This window comes from Lissotriton helveticus, chromosome 12 (genome assembly GCF_964261635.1).
Source record: "Lissotriton helveticus chromosome 12, aLisHel1.1, whole genome shotgun sequence".
In the NCBI taxonomy this organism is placed as follows: Eukaryota; Metazoa; Chordata; class Amphibia; order Caudata; family Salamandridae; genus Lissotriton; species Lissotriton helveticus.
This window is the reverse complement of record NC_136073.1, coordinates 854445514-854461131: the sequence shown is the minus strand read 5'-3', so window position 1 is coordinate 854461131 and position 15618 is coordinate 854445514. Positions and strand designations below refer to the sequence as shown.

General features: G+C 49.9%; 1 protein-coding gene across 2 annotated transcripts in view; it reads right to left on the bottom strand.

Moving 5' to 3' along the window:
• Nucleotides 1-313: 313 nt before the first annotated feature.
• Nucleotides 314-15618, bottom strand: part of HDGFL2 (HDGF like 2) — a 130817-nt gene continuing 115512 nt past the window's right edge. For both annotated transcript variants that reach the window (XM_078668584.1, XM_078668583.1), the window contains exon 16: nucleotides 314-720. In XM_078668584.1, the coding sequence (XP_078524710.1) occupies nucleotides 621-720 (100 nt within the window). In that variant the 3' untranslated portion in view covers nucleotides 314-620. The remainder of the gene's footprint in view (nucleotides 721-15618) is intronic.

Sequence of the window (15618 nt, the reverse complement as noted above, 5' to 3'; positions counted from 1 at the left end):
AAGTAAGTACAGAGTCAGGGTCCAAAGACTGACCATTACAGCGGTCTCCAAGCATACAAACTTAAAAAAAAAACTTCACAGCACTCTACTGTAATGCAGTAACATGCTGGTTTCTGTAATTCAAAAAGCTAAAATTAGCAGTGTGTGGCATCTGTGCACAAGACAATGGCCAAAACACAAGGTTAGGTGCCCCCCCCCCACCCCCCCCAATGCAATTCCTGTGGTGCAAACCAAATAATCGTGGTCCTTGCATTAAAGTGACAGTCAAAAGCAATGCCAGTTGCAAAACTCGTTAATAAGACATGAACATTAATTATTATTTCATTAAAAAACTCTTTATAATCATTCAGATTTAAATCACAAGAAATTATGTGAAAAAACAAGGGAACAAATACAAACATACATCTCTGAGCCTTCAGGGACTGTCTCCAAACCTTCCAGGACACCCCTCCAAGCCTCCAAGGACCTTCAGATTCCTGTAAAAGGCAGAAGGCGGAGTGCGGAGGAGGGTTGGGGAGTGGGAAACTATGCCACGGCATGGTACTGAAACTGTCTGAGCTAGAGGAGATTCAGAAACTTCCTCTGTCTTAGTTTTTATTTCATGAGCTCCAAGCATAATTTCAGCTCTCGCCGACGGCCTCTGACTCTGTGTGCACCGCCTGTTCCTCTGGGCTTCGATGGTCACTATTCGTCTTTTCGACCGTATGATGATCTTGTGTGCTGTGGGGAAAAACAAAGCTGCTTTGAACTGGTGAGACTCTTTAACAGCAGTCACATCCTTTAGATTTTATAAATGTATGTAACAACTCAGGCTCTGGTGTTCTCCTAAGATAAATGGGGCACCTCGTCCTCTAACTTGTTACATCAGACTAAAATCCAGACAGGCAAACTGGCAACTAACTCATACAATTCTTTCAATAAACCAGAATTTATTAACATATATAGGGCCTCTGTACTTCACATTTTTGCTGCCATGTTTAGTACACATAATTTGTTTCAAGCTATGAGGCTAGTACATGCATGTAGCAAGTGACTGTTCTAGTAAGAAGTGTCCCAGGATTGGTCATTGGAAGCAGATTTATCCTCGCTGAGACGAGGCAGATGGTACTGCATGATGAACCAGAAAGCACTGTGTCAGGTAGAAATAGATGGACACTTCCTTCATGGAAACAGAATATTTTTTGAGAAAATATGAGTCACCAGTATTTTTAGGTCTCGGACCAAAGGCTGGCTTGCCAGCCGGAAGTCGGAGATTTTATGATCTTCAGTAGGGCAGTTTAACTCGCCTCTCTGCTCTGTCTCTCCTCCATTGGCTGGCTTCCTAAACGGAGGCCAGCCATTGGAAGAGAGAAGCGTCCCTCGAAAGACGCTCCGTCTCTTTCGGATTCGGGGGCGTGTTCGTGCTGTTCTTTCCACTTTTTAGCCACACCCTTTTTAGAACAGCACGAACACGCCCCCGAATCCGAAAATGTTCGGAGCTCTGCGCCGCCATTTCTGCCTGACGCGACAGACCGTTTCCCTGCCCCTGCTCTCTCCCTTCGTTGTTTAATCCTCGCTCTCTCTGCCTCCCTCCCTCCCCGCTCGAGTGGTGATGCGCCCACACTGCCTGCTCTGTCCCTGCTCCAGGCTCAGTGTGCTCGTCTCCCGAGGGGGAAGGGGGGGGGGGCAATGCCCCCATCTTCGCCCCGGAGCTGGTATGTGCTCGTGGAGACCCGCGCTGAGCGCCAGCGGCTGTAATCAGGGATCACGCGTCACGGAAGCACGCTTTCTCTTTTCTCCATGGGCACAAGTGCGGAATTTGCCTCTGATTAGTCAGGAGGATTTTGTCGCCTAATTGCGTGTGTGTTTTTACTTGTCAGGGAGGCGGAAGAGTAATGTGCACAGAGCAGGTCGCGGCAGGCAGACGCCCGGCCCGCAGGCCTCGTTGCGGGAGTACATGTTAAACGGCTTAATTACAGGCAGCAGCTTTAAATCACATCACACTGCCCGCTCTGTCCCTGCTCCGGCTCAGTGTGCTCGGCTTGGGGTTTGGGCCTCTCCCTGCTCTGTCGGGATCTCCGCTCCGAGCGTGCCTCCTCCCCAGAGCCTGGAGAGATGCGGCGCTGGAAGCCCCGTGCAGCAGGCGGAGGCAGTCCGAGCCTTTCCCCCTCCTCGCCCTAGAGAGCCAGGCTCTGGCTGCAGGTGGTGCCGGCCGAGAGTGCAGGAGGGGCCCTTGCCAACCCGCGCTATCTTGAACACCCAAGTATCCATCAATGAACTCCCAAAGCTTTTCAGGTAGGAGTTGAATCCTAACCCTGGCCAGCCCCCTTCACCACCTACTTCCGCCTTCTTTACCCACTGTAGTAATTCTCTCATCACCACATTATCTTCAATTACGCGCCCACACTGCCTGCTCTGTCCCTGCTCGGCTCACGGCTGGGCTTTATCTCATATAAATTTGGAATTAACACTTATTTGCCTCAGATTGTATGTGCATGGAATCGCTGTATGGTGTAAAATCGTGGAAGGCTCTGGACCTTGTTTGACGTTGTTGTACTGCGCTGCATTTCATCAAGGTGTGAAATGGGGGCATCTCTTGTGCTCGAGGATTACCGGCTGTGAATGAGAACACGCAGGTTACAAATGTTTTTTACTTTGTGCTATTTTCAAGGTCACACGTAGAAATGTTCCTAAAGAATTTAATGCGGTGTCTTTGCTGAGGTACCAGTTTGCATGTGCACAGACACGTAAAGCGTCCAACCTCTGTGGGCGCCCACACCTCCTTTTGAATCCCAGACTGCAATGCGCGCCATCAATCATATACCACCACGGGGTCTCCCTGCCCATGAAAGAAGGATGCGGAGTGACCTTTAAGAGAAATACAGAACCTCAAAGGAGAAAGGAGACGAAGAGGACTTTCCTTTAACTGACAACACTAAGTTATCTGGGTGCGTCATCGTCCATTTTTTTTTTTGCTTTGTGCTTCTCGTGAGATGATAAAGTGCACCACGCAAAAATGACAGACTGCTGGCGTCAGAGGGAAGGTGCGTCCACACATGTTGCTACAAGCCCAGCCAAAAACGGTGCTAAGAAACGTAAGTGCTGCTGATGGTTTAAGGCGTTGTTAACTCCATTCGACCAGCCACAAGATGGTCTAATTTATTACATTATTGAAAGCAGTCCATACCGCCACGGCTCCTACGCAAACACCAGTTTGCACGGGGGGTCAGTAGTATACGTGTTACTACTGCATCCCTTTCCCTAGATACATTTCAGCAACTTTACCAAGAGAGGAGAATTCCATTAAATTCAGAGAAATCGGGATTCTGGTGCGAAAAGCATGTATTCTTCGTGCCTTTTCCCAGTTTTCAGTGGAAAATCTCAGAGTTCGAGATAATTATGGCACCTAGAAAGTTCTGAACTCCGGGTATCTGTTTTCACGTGATATAAAAATGACATCAACCTCATCCTGGTCACTCGTAATTAGGACCTAACTGCCCTTCTTTCGAGCTAGCTTTATTGATGCCCTATATTGTATCTGATTTACTTGATCCACTAGCTAGTATTTTAGACGGCTGTGAGAGCTGTGTGGGCAGTGAGAGCTGTGTGGGCAGTGAGAGCTGTGTGGGCAGTGAGAGCTGTGTGGGCACTGAGAGCTGTGTGGGCACTGAGAGCTGCGTGGGCACTGAGAGCTGCGTGGGCACTGAGAGCTGCGTGGGCATTGAGAGCTGCGTGGGCATTGAGAGCTGCGTGGGCATTGAGAGCTGCGTGGGCATTGAGAGCTGCGTGGGCATTGAGAGCTGCGTGGGCATTGAGAGCTGCGTGGGCTGTGTGGGCTGTGAGAGCTGTTGGCAATGTAAATAACAATGCCATTTATTTATAATAAAAAAAAAAAAAAGAAACGTCATGAGCAATGCCAATAGCTTTACCTTTAATAATGCCGAGACCATTGCATTGTAAATGCTTGTTTGAAGAGCAGGTCAGTAGTTACATGGAAATAAGGGAGATATGCCATTCTACAGTCATGGTGGTGACTGAACAAGTGGTTATGGCTGGTTAACTCATGTTAAGGGACACCCTGGCTGCACCATTGGTTTGGTTCATCATGTATAGTCGAGTAGAGTTCAAGTAACTGTGGGAGGGTCGTCTTGCTTTACGAAAGGTGTGTGGAGGTGGGGTGGCTGCCTTAGGCATTTGGAAGGATATGGGGTGTTTCTGTGGTCCAGTAGCTTGGCCAGGGGCAGAGGAGGTATTTTCCAGGACGCTGGTCAGGGTAATTGTTAATGGTATATGCCAAAAAACAGCAAGGCCAACTGGAATGTAGTATCGATGGGTGTTAGATATCAAGTCACAGATGAACTCTGGGTTGCACATTTTAGGCCAGCTGTTAATCTTGGATTAGAAGAGGAAGTACCTCTTGCAGCATACTCCAGACACAGATGCTGACTTGCACAATATAAGGTGCAATTTCGGACAGACAGAAGGCCTTTGCCAGCACCAAGTCTGGAGAGAGCACAATTCATCTACCTACTGCACTCTAACCAACTCCATGGAATAAGGTTAAAGGAAATCAGTTACGTACCTGTAACAAGGGTTTTAGAACTTCCAGATTGACATGCTACGTATTATTTCACTATCTAGTGGTTGGGTCGGGAATAGTTTGTAAGCCTAAAAGATTTTTAGCGAGGGTGTCAACCGGGAGAAGCCATATGACTCACTAGGACATCCATCATAACCCACGTCACACAAAGTGACCCCCATTTTAGATTGATTCGTAACATTGTGGGCCTTGTTAAGAAGGCACAGAGCAGTACAAGATACTCAATGATCCAGCACAGAAAATCACAAGATATGCAATAACACATTACCATATGTGTTTTGAGTAAATGTGGGTGTACCGGCCGTTTCTTAGCATTAATGAACGCAAACCATTTGGATAGGATGGGGGAGGGGGGGGCTGTCCCTTGCCTGCAAGATTGTGCACTGCCCCCCCACGCCCGCCACCCAAGTCCCAGAAGCAGAGCTCTGCCCTCACCAACATAGTCTGAATCGTTTGTTGGGAGCAGGTTGCTCTAACCCAAGAGTCATGTGAACCATCTTCCTAGCAATGCAGCTTGAGAGAGATTCCATTTTCCAGTCACAAGAAAGACCTTAACCCAAAGATCTACACCCACTGTAGACTGGTAAAACCTGGGACCTCAACTCGGGTATCGGGTCACATGGTACTCCACAGACCTGAAAATCTAGGCAAAACAGTGGATTTTAAAACGCAGATTAAAAGTTCAAGCACCCTCCAAGGTACTCCACAGTGGGTTCAGGCTCACTATTACATCTTCCATCGGTGAGAAAGCAAACAAAACAAGCATTTACAATGCAATGGTTTCGCCTTTGGAAAAGTTAGAGCTATTGGCATTGTAAATGACAAATTTTGTATTTATGTGTTGGTTTTGAAACAGATAAATAAATGGCAGTCATTTACATTGCCATTAGCTTAATCTCTCGCAAATGTGAGACCTATTGTACCCTACGGACGATCTCAGCATACAGCAATTACTACCACACACACACACACACACACACACACACAGAGCCACACACACACACCCAGAGCCACACACACACACACACACACACCCAGAGCCAGCCACACACACACCCAGAGCCAGCCACACACACACACACACCCAGAGCCACACACACACACACACACACAGAGCCACACACACACACACCCAGAGCCACAAACACACACCCACACCCAGAGCCACACACACACACCCACACCCAGAGCCACACACACACACACACCCAGAGCCACACACACACACACACACCCAGAGCCACACACACACACACACCCAGAGCCACACACACACACACACCCAGAGCCACACACACACACACACACCCAGAGCCACACCAACCCAGAGCCACACACACCCAGAGCCACACACACCCAGAGCCACACACCCCCAGAGCCACACACACCCCCAGAGCCACACACACACCCAGAGCCACACACACACACACAGAGCCACACCCATAGCCACACACACACCCAGAGCCCCACCCACACCCAGAGCCACACACACACCCACACCCAGAGCCACACACACACACACACCCAGAGCCACACACACACCCAGAGCGAGCCACACACACACCCAGAGCCACACACACACCCAGAGCCACACACACACACACCCAGAGCCACACCCACCCCCACACCGAGCCACACACACACCCACACCGAGCCACACACACACCCACACCGAGCCACACACACACCCACACCTAGCGCAACACACACCCAGAGCCACATACACCCACACCTAGCGCCACACCCAGCGCCACACCCACACCCAGCGCCACACCCACACCCAGCGCCACACCCACACCCAGCGCCACACTGTGAGAAGTTGGCCTGATATGCAGTGCTCACTATTCTAGTGATCACTATGTATCAGTCCAAACAACCCTTATTGATGATTGGTTGTAAGTCAACCTTATAGACCAGCTATCCTAGTAGCATGGATACGAGCAGTCTAAGGCGAAGACTCTAGAGGGCGTGTTAAGCCAGCTGTTTTACCATCACATTACCCCTTGAACACCCAGTGAAAGGACACCACACAAGTTGTTATGAAAAAAAAGGGTATTTATTTATAACAAGTCTACCCTGAACTCTTTATGAGTCAGGGAGCTAAGCACACAACAAAACTCTTACGAAAATACTTTAAGTCGCACAATTTACACAAATGCCCGAGGGGCACGAAAAACCATATACTACAAAAGTGGAATGTGAATTACTAGCAGGTAAGTAACGATTCTCAGAGACTTTAGAAACGCTAGGCCTACAATACTGAACACTCAGGTTAGGAGCAGGAGGCCTAGGGACGCCACGTGCAGAGTGGGAACTCTCACGCATAAGGCGGGAAAAAGTCTATGGAAGCTAGAATTCACAAAGTTACTGTCCTCGGGTGAACCCGACTAGCTGGGACGAAAACGGGAGTGGATCCGAACACTTGGAGTGTTGGACTATGCTGGGGCACCGGAGTGCTGGATTTACCTAGCCCAGGGGCTGCGGCTGCATAGGGTTCAAGTTGCGTCGGAAACCCACGTTGACGGACCAGGAGCCTGAAGAAGAAGATGCTGGCAGGCGGCCAGTGAAGAAAAGTTCGAAGAGATCCAAGCCTGGATCAGGGAAGAAGAAAACCTGAAAGCAGAGGGGACCAAGTTCTGAATCACTAGCCAGTGATTAAGTGGGCACCAGGATGGCACCGGGCGAAGTCACCGCAGTCAGGTGAGTGGGCGCTGCTGGGCTCTGCAGTCTCTCGGACCAGGAGGCGTTGTCGGCGACCAGGATGGAGGTGCGAGCTGTCCCACGAAGGTTCTTGCTGTCGACGTCGCTGGACCCAGGATTGGGCAACAAGTCTTGGCAAATGCAAGGCCCACGCGGTGGACCTAAAATGGCGTCTTGAGTGGACCAGGAGGGTCCAGGGTGCTCCTCTTTTGGAGGGAAGCACAGGCTAGTCTGGAGCAACCAGACCAGCAGTGTTAGTTGTCGTGGAGCGTCGTGAGGGGGCCACTAGCCAACGGGCAAGCGACCTGGACAACGCGGTGAGCAGCAAAAAGCAGAAGGGCCCCACGCCGATCTCGTGGATGCAGGGGGGCTGGACTTCGGTGCTGGAGCTGCTCAGGGTCGGGGCTTCTTACCCCAAGGCACTCAGTCGAGGGTCACTCAGGCGTCGTGCTGGACAAGCGTCGTGCAGTTCTGAAGATGGCCGGTCCCTCGAGGTCTCGTCACACCCACGGATCACAGCTGGGCTGATGATGTAGGTTGAGGTCAGAGGGGCCAGGGAAGCCGGTTCTCGTAGTGCTGGAGCAGTCTTGATCCGAAGGAGAGACTGGCAACAAACCGCGATGCTTGGTTGGTGCCTGCTGCTGCAGGGTGACTACTCCTTAGTCACAAGGGAGAAATCTTAGGAAGAGTCTTGAGTTCCTTCTTGAAGAAAGTAGTTTCAGGATTCAAAGATGATCTGATTTGGAAGGGGGCCAGGTCCTACCTTTATCCTGCAAAAAGGGGCTGGCACGCGACTAAGTCCTGCCCTATGGGTGGGACTAGGAGGGGGGTGGTTACACCCCTCTCCTTTGGCGGGCTTTCCCCAGGCCAGGGGCTGGAGTGTCCCTGGAACTGGTTTCAGCCGGCCTATGCACAGTGAGCACCGGGGTGCCACTTGCAGTCACCTTCCTCTGAAGCCCTGCCTACCTAGGATACACAAAATCCTGTCTGGGACGGTGCTAGCACCGCCCCTGGCAGGAAACCCTTTGTCCTTGCCTCCTGCTCTGGGAGGACTCCCAGCAGCAGGAGGGCAGACTTGTGTCTCGGTGGCAGCATCCATTTTGTGGAGCTAAGGCTCTGTTTGACTTTAACCGGGGTTACAGGTTACATCCATGTCGTGTCCCTCTAGAAGAGTGGAATGCTAACCCCGTCGCCAGAATTGGCGAGGGGTTAGTATTCCAATTCGTATGACACCTTACTCGACATGTTTTGATAAAGCGATACCAGAGTTGGCATATAACCACGAGGATTATAATGCACTTAAGAGTATATGGTATGAGATATCATGGAACCGGCTAAGGGATGGATCCCGAAAGCCGCAGACAGGCTCAGCTCATGCCAGAGCACCATCTCACACGATTCCAAGCACTCTGCCTTCAGGATTGTCAAGGCCTGCCATAGGAGTGACTGATAGGAGATCTGTGTGTCCATTTTAGGGTTAGATATAGGAATACTATATCTAAAGTGATAGAGCAAGATTTCGCATCGCGACTTGCTCGATTCATGAACCTCGAAACCGTTGTAACCTCGTAACGAATTGTACGTCTTACTAATATCTTTTATTTCCGATATATATGTATGATAGAGAAGCTTGCATATGTGTTCTACTAATACGTTTAATCCGGGTCCCTAAAATGGCCGCTGCTTGTCTTTTAGCTTTTGCGCATGCGTTAGTCACACTCACGTGACTCTACGTAGATGTAGTTCTGGAGGGAAAGGGTGCGCATGCGTAATACGCAGCTTTCGTGATAACGTGGTGATGCCCGTGCAGTTGCTCTCGTGTCCGTGTATATGTTACTAATGTCTAATTGCGTAGTATATTTTTCTGATGATTAATCTGAAGTACAAAGTCATGACATGTAATACAAGCATTTATTTCTATGTATTAATTTGTTTTCGCTTACTTTCCATGTATCCTCGACACGGAGGGGTGCTGGGGAGTCCATCTTGGAGGGTATTTCTGCGCAGAATCACTAGATGGTGCGGTGACATTGAACCGAAGCCAAAGAAGGTTGATGCCAGAGCCAGTATGAGAACGTGCACCTTCACCCAGCCAAGGCATCATGATTGTATTCTATTGTATCAAAATGTGTTCTTTCCATTGTATTCTCTGCGACTTCTCGTGGGAACCCCAATCTTGCTAGGCGGCACCCTAGGATGCTAAGTAGGGCTTGTAATAGTCTGTTCTGATTGGTGTGTTAACCAAATCCTACCTTAGGACCAATCGAAATTTGGGGATTCTGACACTTTGCAACATTGGGGGGTGGTACCCTGTCCTAAAACAGTATATCTACCCTGGGTTCACCTAGGGAAATTGTCCGACTTGTCTGAGTAGCTGACCTGTCACTGACCCAACGCACTCAATAGGTGACTTGATACAGAGGTGCTGCGGAGCTCTCTGTCCGAAATTTGACCATAGACTCTGAAGGTTTTACTGAACCTTAAGTGCTGGCGAAGCACTTTGCTGGGGAATTCGCTGACCCAATCGGGGTCCTGATCGATAGCTGCAGAGAGGGTGGAGCGCAGGCGTTGCTTCCGAACTGCGGGTGCTGGTCGTATCCTGGTGGTCCTGTCCTGATCCTAATCTGAGGGTTTCCTGTCCTGTCTTGGGGGTCCATTTCTGCACCTGCTGTCCATTGAGGGGTATCCTTCCTTGAGGGTTTCCTGTCCTTAACTGACCCGTGGCCAGGGTTTGGTTTTTCACACCAAGTCTAGGTAAATATTGCTCTGAATCTCTTGAAACTGCACCTTTCTATTTTTCTGTCTTTGCTTCAATAAAGACATTCCTTTTGCACGTGAATTAATTTTCCATGCTTTCGCCTGCAAACATTGTATTTCATAAAGTCAATTGCATTTGATTTCATAGTGAGTTCCTATGTTACCCTACATCTTAGAAATCATTTTCTGTTTTGCAGTTTGCAATTTCCTGATATGGTCTTGGTTTTTCTCTCATAAACTGGCTAAAAGAAATTCAGATTTATAGCGTGTTCACTTTGACCCTTTATCTTAGTTTCCCTCTCCCTTAGCGGGTTCCCTGTCGCACGAACACTATTCTGATAAACCTGTATGACTGCCCTTATTTGAACTTTATATAAACTTTATAAAACTTCTAGTTGTCCGTGGTCATTTTATGAAAAGTAAAGTTATTTTTTGAAGTGTATATTATTTGCTGCCTTTCCTTTTACAGCTAGCTCAATGACCCATCGTGGTCATAGGTACCCATAACGGTGGATGGTAAGTTGGGTACACTGGAAATAATCGAAAGGGAACTTCACAATTATTGGTAGTAGATTGTGTGGTTATCTGATCAATGTATATGATAAAGTAACGTATATGGGCCCGAAGCCAGAAGTGGCGAAATTATTGGTCGGGTGACCCGCGATCTCTAGCAAAAGCAAAGGGTGATTACACACCCTTGCCCCAGCTGTCAAGCAGCCAGTTGTGTCAGATTTGGATGGCCAGCCAGGGGTGGCATAATACATGCTGCAGCCCCTGGTAGGCCCTGGGTACACCTATGCCCTGGGTACCTAAGGTACACTGTACAGGGACTGATAAGGTGACTCAGTATCCAATTGGATATGTACCTAGGGTACATGGAATCCATTTTACAGAGAGAGCAGTAGGCCTGGGGCCCTGAATAGCAGGGTCCCAGGTCAACTGAGTCAGAAAACCAGCAAAACACCAGGCAAAAAGTTGGGGGCAACCATAGTCAGGGATCTACCTTCCTACACACACACCCACCCAGAGCCACACACACACCCAGAGCCACACACACACCCAGAGCCACACACACACACCCAGAGCCACACACACACACCCAGAGCCACACACACACCCAGAGCCACACACACACCCAGAGTCACACACCCACCCAGAGCCACAGACACCCCCAGAGCCACACACCCACCCAGAGCCACACACCCACCCAGAGCCACACACCCACCCAGAGCCACACACACCCACCCAGAGCCACACACACCCACCCAGAGCCACACACACCCACCCAGAGCCACACACACCCACCCAGAGCCCCACACACCCACCCAGAGCCACACACACCCACCCAGAGCCACACACACCCACCCAGAGCCACACACACCCACCCAGAGCCACACACACCCACCCAGAGCCACACACACCCACCCAGAGCCACACACACCCACCCAGAGCCACACACACCCACCCAGAGCCACACACACCCACCCAGAGCCACACACACCCACCCAGAGCCACACACACCCACCCAGAGCCACACACACCCACCCAGAGCCACACACACCCACCCAGAGCCACACACACCCACCCAGAGCCACACACACCCACCCAGAGCCACACACACCCACCCAGAGCCACACACACCCACCCAGAGCCACACACACCCACCCAGAGCCACACACACCCACCCAGAGCCACACACACCCACCCAGAGCCACACACACCCACCCAGAGCCACACACACCCACCCAGAGCCACACACACCCACCCAGAGCCACACACATCCACCCAGAGCCACACACACACACCCAGAGCCTAACACACCCACCCAGAGCCTAACACACCCACCCAGAGCCTAACACACCCACTTTGCTCTTCTAAAATCTGGGCAAATTCAGGATGCACACAATAGTTCAGTTCAGGCGGTTAGAGGGACGCCGCGGTGCGGGGCGTATAGGCGGGACCTCGAGGGGGCACAGCGGAGGGTCCAGGGCGCAGGCGATCCTTCGTGGCGCTCAGGGGCTCCCAATGCAGAAAGGCGGCACGGAGCAGCCTGTGCGAATTCAGAGGCACAGGGCGGCTCGCAATGCGGCTCAGGTACGCCCCGTACTGGGGGGCAAAGGGCAGGCTGGCGGGCACTCAGGCAGCGGGCGCGCCGTAACTTCACAGGGGACGCTGCAGGCTGGTGCGAGGCGTACTGCCGAGGGAACCAGGCGGTACGTCTCGGAAGGTTGAGCAAAGGCGGGCGCAGCTGGGTACGCTCCTGGCGTACGAGACGTACTTTCAGAGTACGTGCAGGGACAGGGCGCCTGCGTACGCTTCAGGCGTACGTTCGCGGCGTACCGGGGCACAGTGCAATTCCTCACGCTTCTAGCGTATGCGGCGTACATGGCGTACCTTCAGAGTTTGTGCAGGGACTCGAGGCGTACTGGGGCAGTATGCGATGCCGGTCGAGTCGCACCAGTAGAGCGGGTGCTTCGGGGGAGAAGTGCGGTGCATGGCGGCTGGTACGCTCCAAGCGTACGAGTCGCACTTGGTCCTGCGAGACGGCAGATCTCCGGTGGCGGCTGGGACACAGCGGCTCTGGGCGGCAGAAGGGACAACGCTGTGCGGTGCGGTCTGGCTTTGGGGCAGTGCGTACTTCGGCTCGAGGATTGAGCGGAGACGCACGGTGCAGGCAGTACGGCACGGACTTACAAGCGAGTTAGGGTCTCAGGGCGGCCTCAGAAGTGCGGGTCCAGCGGCGGGTCAGCGAAAGGGTACCTTTATTGTTTTCTAATATATACACGGACAGCGGGAGGGGGGGCGGGGACGGGCACACGGACAGCGAGAGGGGGGGGGGGCGGGAACGGGCTAAAAAAAGTAGTAAAATATGCCACTTACCTGCTGGCAACTCAAGGAAAGTGAAATCGCGCAGCCCACCCATGCAAAGCACACGTTGGAAATGAAACAAACATGCCGATACGAAGAAAGAAAAAAAACGCCCACCGCCGCATGACGCACGAAAATGGGCGGGATGAGTAAAAAAATCGCCGGAACGCCCACAAATCTGCTCGGGAATGAGTGACGCATCTCTGTTCCAATGGCTAGCCTCCATTTATGGAGCTAGCCAATGGAACAGAGAGGCGGGACAAAGCCCCAGACTGTTCTCAAAAGATTGCCAGCGGATCGCCAGGCGAAGCCAAAAAAAGGGGAGTGGGGTTGGAGGGGTTTAAAAACACATGCGGATTTGTTCAACAGAAAGGACCTGGCCACATGACTGCTAATGACTAGCAATTTTAAAAAGACTAATGTACACTGCGAGAAAGGAATCTGGGGGAAAACAAATCTTAGTTCCCTTGTTTGACTGACTAATTAAATATGTTTGACTCTAGAGAACAGAACATATAGTTCCCTTGTTTGACTGACTAATTAAATATGTTTGACTCTAGAGAACAGAACATATGCAATTTACTGAGTATTTGTATTGGTAAATATTTTAAACAAATGAGAGCATGTAGCTTAATTCTACAATGTTCACGCATACATTAGTATATTAATGTGTTTCAATGATACAATTTATAATTTTGTAAAGAGTTTAATACAAATATAATTAAAACCAGCATTTGCAATGCGATAGGTCTCGCATTTACGTGAGTTTGGTAAATGAGGCACCTATTGCATTACAAATGCGAGTTTGTAAAAACGCCCCTGCAGCGCTTTAACTTTAATATCACCTGCGCTCCTTTTTTCAGACAACCAATGTCTAAAGAAAGGGGCGTGGCCGCCATTAAAGCTAAAGCGCAGCATAGGGGGCTTTTACAAAAAAAAAAAAAAAGCATTTGTTTTTCAAGTTGACTAACATGCTTTTTTTGTAAAAGCACCCTATGGCACGATTTTACTTTAATGGCGGCCATGTCTCTTTCCTTAGACTCGGCTCGTTTAAGGAAAGGGGCACGGCCGACAATAAAGTGAAAGTGCAGCATGGGGCAATTAAAAAAAAAGAAATAAAATTAAAAATAGTTTGTTGAAAAGATGCGCTGCATTTGGCACGGCAAGTAAAACAGAGGCACGACTGCCACTATCAACGTGGTGTACCGTGCTATGTTAAGGCTAAAGCCTACTGAGCAACAACACATGTAAAAGGGGGTGTCCTCATAGGAGGTTACAAATGAAGAGAAGGCGGTACTAAAGAGGGACTAACAAGCCAATTTACAAATTAGACGCCAGCATTTACCAAGGACAATGACACAAGCCAATGACAAATATGGGCTGAGTGTGGGCGGGGCTTCAAGTGCATACTCCAATAAAGCATGCCTCGCAGAGCAGCTCAAGCGCTGCCCAGGCTTGACCTAAAAAAAATAGACACGAACCAGTAGGGTCATGTACTGCTTATTGGACAGCCGTCACTGGGACTGTGTGCTAGCCAGACACCGGTGAGTAAGACTAACCATCAACACAGATGTTTGACCTACATTATTTACTTTATTGGGATGCGGACTTTGTTGATTGGGTGGTGGGTTTTTAAGTTTACTAATTTTTGAGGGACTATGTAAGTGGGTACTCTCGACTTGGTAGCAGAGGCTTTAGCCAACTGAGGGGTCTAGTCAGGTAACCAAAGTTAGGACCAATTCAATGAGGTGCTCAGGAGATAACACATCTATATCCCTTTCGCAAACATGAAGACTTGAGGTAGAAAGTTTATGCGAGTAACCAGCCAAGTACAAAAGTTCCCAGAATAGACCAGAGTACAGCCTCAGTAGAATATGGACGATGGGTCCAATGTTGTTGAAAATCTAGTGGATTTGAGCTACAGAAACTTTAAGGGTTGAGTCTCCAAGCCAAAGATTGTAGCACATTCTGGGTTTTTTGTGTTCTGGTTTTTACTCTTCTAATTACCTAGAAACCTGCAAGTCTTAACTTTCAAGTCTGAAGCACTAACAGGATACATAGGTATTCGAGTTAGTTACTGCCTCATGCAGTATTGGAGTTCTTAAATTCCTACCATCTCTTAAGCACCTAGAGTGTGTCAAGTGCAGAAACTGAGTAATGAATATGCTACTTACCAGTATGCATCTGTTCTTGGCATGTAGGGCTGCTAACATTCATATCTTAGCATTAGATCGCCGCCTAGTGTTGGGTCCGGATGATCGCACATTGTTGTCCTGGAAGAGTCTTCGAAGTATCCTGAGATAGGTGGCTCCTCCCCTGGACTACAGTGCGCATGGGCATCGGCTCCATCCCCAGATTGTTTTTCGCCATTGTGGCAGAAGATGGAGTGAAAAGTGTAAAGGATGTCCATGCTAATGACTGAATACAATAGTATATCTGCAGCTGCGACAGGCACCGGGGAGGAGGGTGGGCGATATGAATGTTAGCAGCCCTACATGCCAAGAACAGATGCATACTGGTAAGTAGCATATTCAGTTCGAGGCATGTGGGCTGCTAAATTCATATCTTAGCATAGAATACATAGCAGTCCCTCCATCAGCGGCGGTTGCCCGTGCCAGCTGCAGAAACCTGAAAGAGTGTCTTGAGAACAGCCTGTCCTACAGCAGCTTGCTGCTTGGAATGTACATCAACACAGTAGTGTTTGGTAAAGGTAT